Source organism: Pygoscelis adeliae, unplaced genomic scaffold (genome assembly GCF_000699105.1).
Source record: "Pygoscelis adeliae isolate BGI_AS28 unplaced genomic scaffold, ASM69910v1 Scaffold120, whole genome shotgun sequence".
NCBI classification, from domain to species: domain Eukaryota; kingdom Metazoa; phylum Chordata; class Aves; order Sphenisciformes; family Spheniscidae; genus Pygoscelis; species Pygoscelis adeliae.
This window is the reverse complement of record NW_008824032.1, coordinates 8,621,440-8,622,790: the sequence shown is the minus strand read 5'-3', so window position 1 is coordinate 8,622,790 and position 1,351 is coordinate 8,621,440. Positions and strand designations below refer to the sequence as shown.

Sequence of the window (1,351 nt, the reverse complement as noted above, 5' to 3'; positions counted from 1 at the left end):
CCCCCCCCCGGCCAACTCCCCCCAGCTTATATACCGAGCATGACATCATATGGTATGGAACATCCCTTGGCCAGTTTGGGTCAGCTGTCCTGGCTGTGGCCCCTCCTGGCTTCTCGCTGGCAGGGCATGGGAAGCTGGAAAGCCCTTGGCTAGTGTAAGCACTACTTAGCAACAACTAAACATGGGTGTGTTATCACATTATTCTCATCCTAAATCCAAAACCCAGCCCTGTACCAGCTACTGGGAGGAAAATTAACTCTATCCCAGCCAGAACCAGGACAGTATCATATGTATATTTAATAACTGGTAAATATTAAAAAGATTTATAATTTGCTAGAATATATTAAGTGTTGAGAAAATTTAAACTCAGAAAGCACACTTAATACATGCCAAAGTACTGTAAGGAGTTCCCGAACGGTTTTACTGCTTAACTGTGGATACCTTTGGTTACACTTGGAGTCACTGTGGTGTTTTTTATTTCAGGTGTGAAAGTTGTTTTATCTGTCTGCAATGAAGTCTTCACTGAATGAATGAAGTCATCACTGAAGTCATCATTCTTGTCGACATTCTTGTTCTGAGGTGGTGGTGGCATGGTGATTTTAGGAGCACGGCCTTTAGAAGAAAAGAATTTATTAAAGAAGTTTTTTGAAGTGCTAGTTTTCCGTGTTTCCTTTTCAGGAGAAGACAGCTGGAACAGTTTGCTCTAAAGCTTTTGGTCATGTTATATAATGAGGGGAAAAACCCATGAATCAGTAACATGGAAAGCAAGTGACTGGTGTCTTTTGAAACACTTATTTTCTAAATTACCTTGTTTACGCCTAAACTAGGTATTTTCCAGGTTAAGTGTAATAACTTTGGAAGAAATTCCAAATTATCAGTTACAGAAGGATTATGCAGCTAAGAAGTACTTTTTTCTCATGGAAAATATACCCACAATGTAGTCTTTGCCAAATTATTTCACTGCTTGTCTTGCACAGTTGAAAGGTTTTCAGTTGCCTTACCTATACTAAACTGACATCCTAGCAATTCTACTTTCATTGCAATTTTCTGGTGCCATTTTAAGGGGTTAATCCTAAAAAAGCGTGCAATAATAGGTGGAATGAAATTATTGCGAACTTCCTGGTACAATTCAGTGTTCCCTTGAAATATCTAGAAAAGAAAAAAAAAAAACAAGAGAGACAAACATTATGTTATACAAATGCAATAGCAACTAAGTAACAACCAATTTTGACATTTTATTTAGGAAAAATAAGCGGTGCAGAACCCTGAAAATTCACCCCAGAACAGTGCTGCTGCCTGCGCACCTCCACTCACTCGGCCCTATTAATATATAACTAAACAAAATACCAGC

At 38.7% G+C, this 1,351-nt stretch overlaps 1 protein-coding gene across 1 annotated transcript in view; it reads right to left on the bottom strand.

The window, feature by feature from the left end:
- The window catches only part of DCBLD2 (discoidin, CUB and LCCL domain containing 2), a 150,581-nt gene that overhangs the window by 11,765 nt on the left and 137,465 nt on the right, over nucleotides 1–1,351 (bottom strand). Inside the window, exons 10-11 of the mRNA XM_009330680.1 lie at nucleotides 1,002–1,149; nucleotides 442–612 (exon numbers count right to left, since the gene is read on the bottom strand). Of these exons, the coding sequence (XP_009328955.1) occupies nucleotides 442–612; nucleotides 1,002–1,149 (319 nt within the window). The remainder of the gene's footprint in view (nucleotides 1–441; nucleotides 613–1,001; nucleotides 1,150–1,351) is intronic.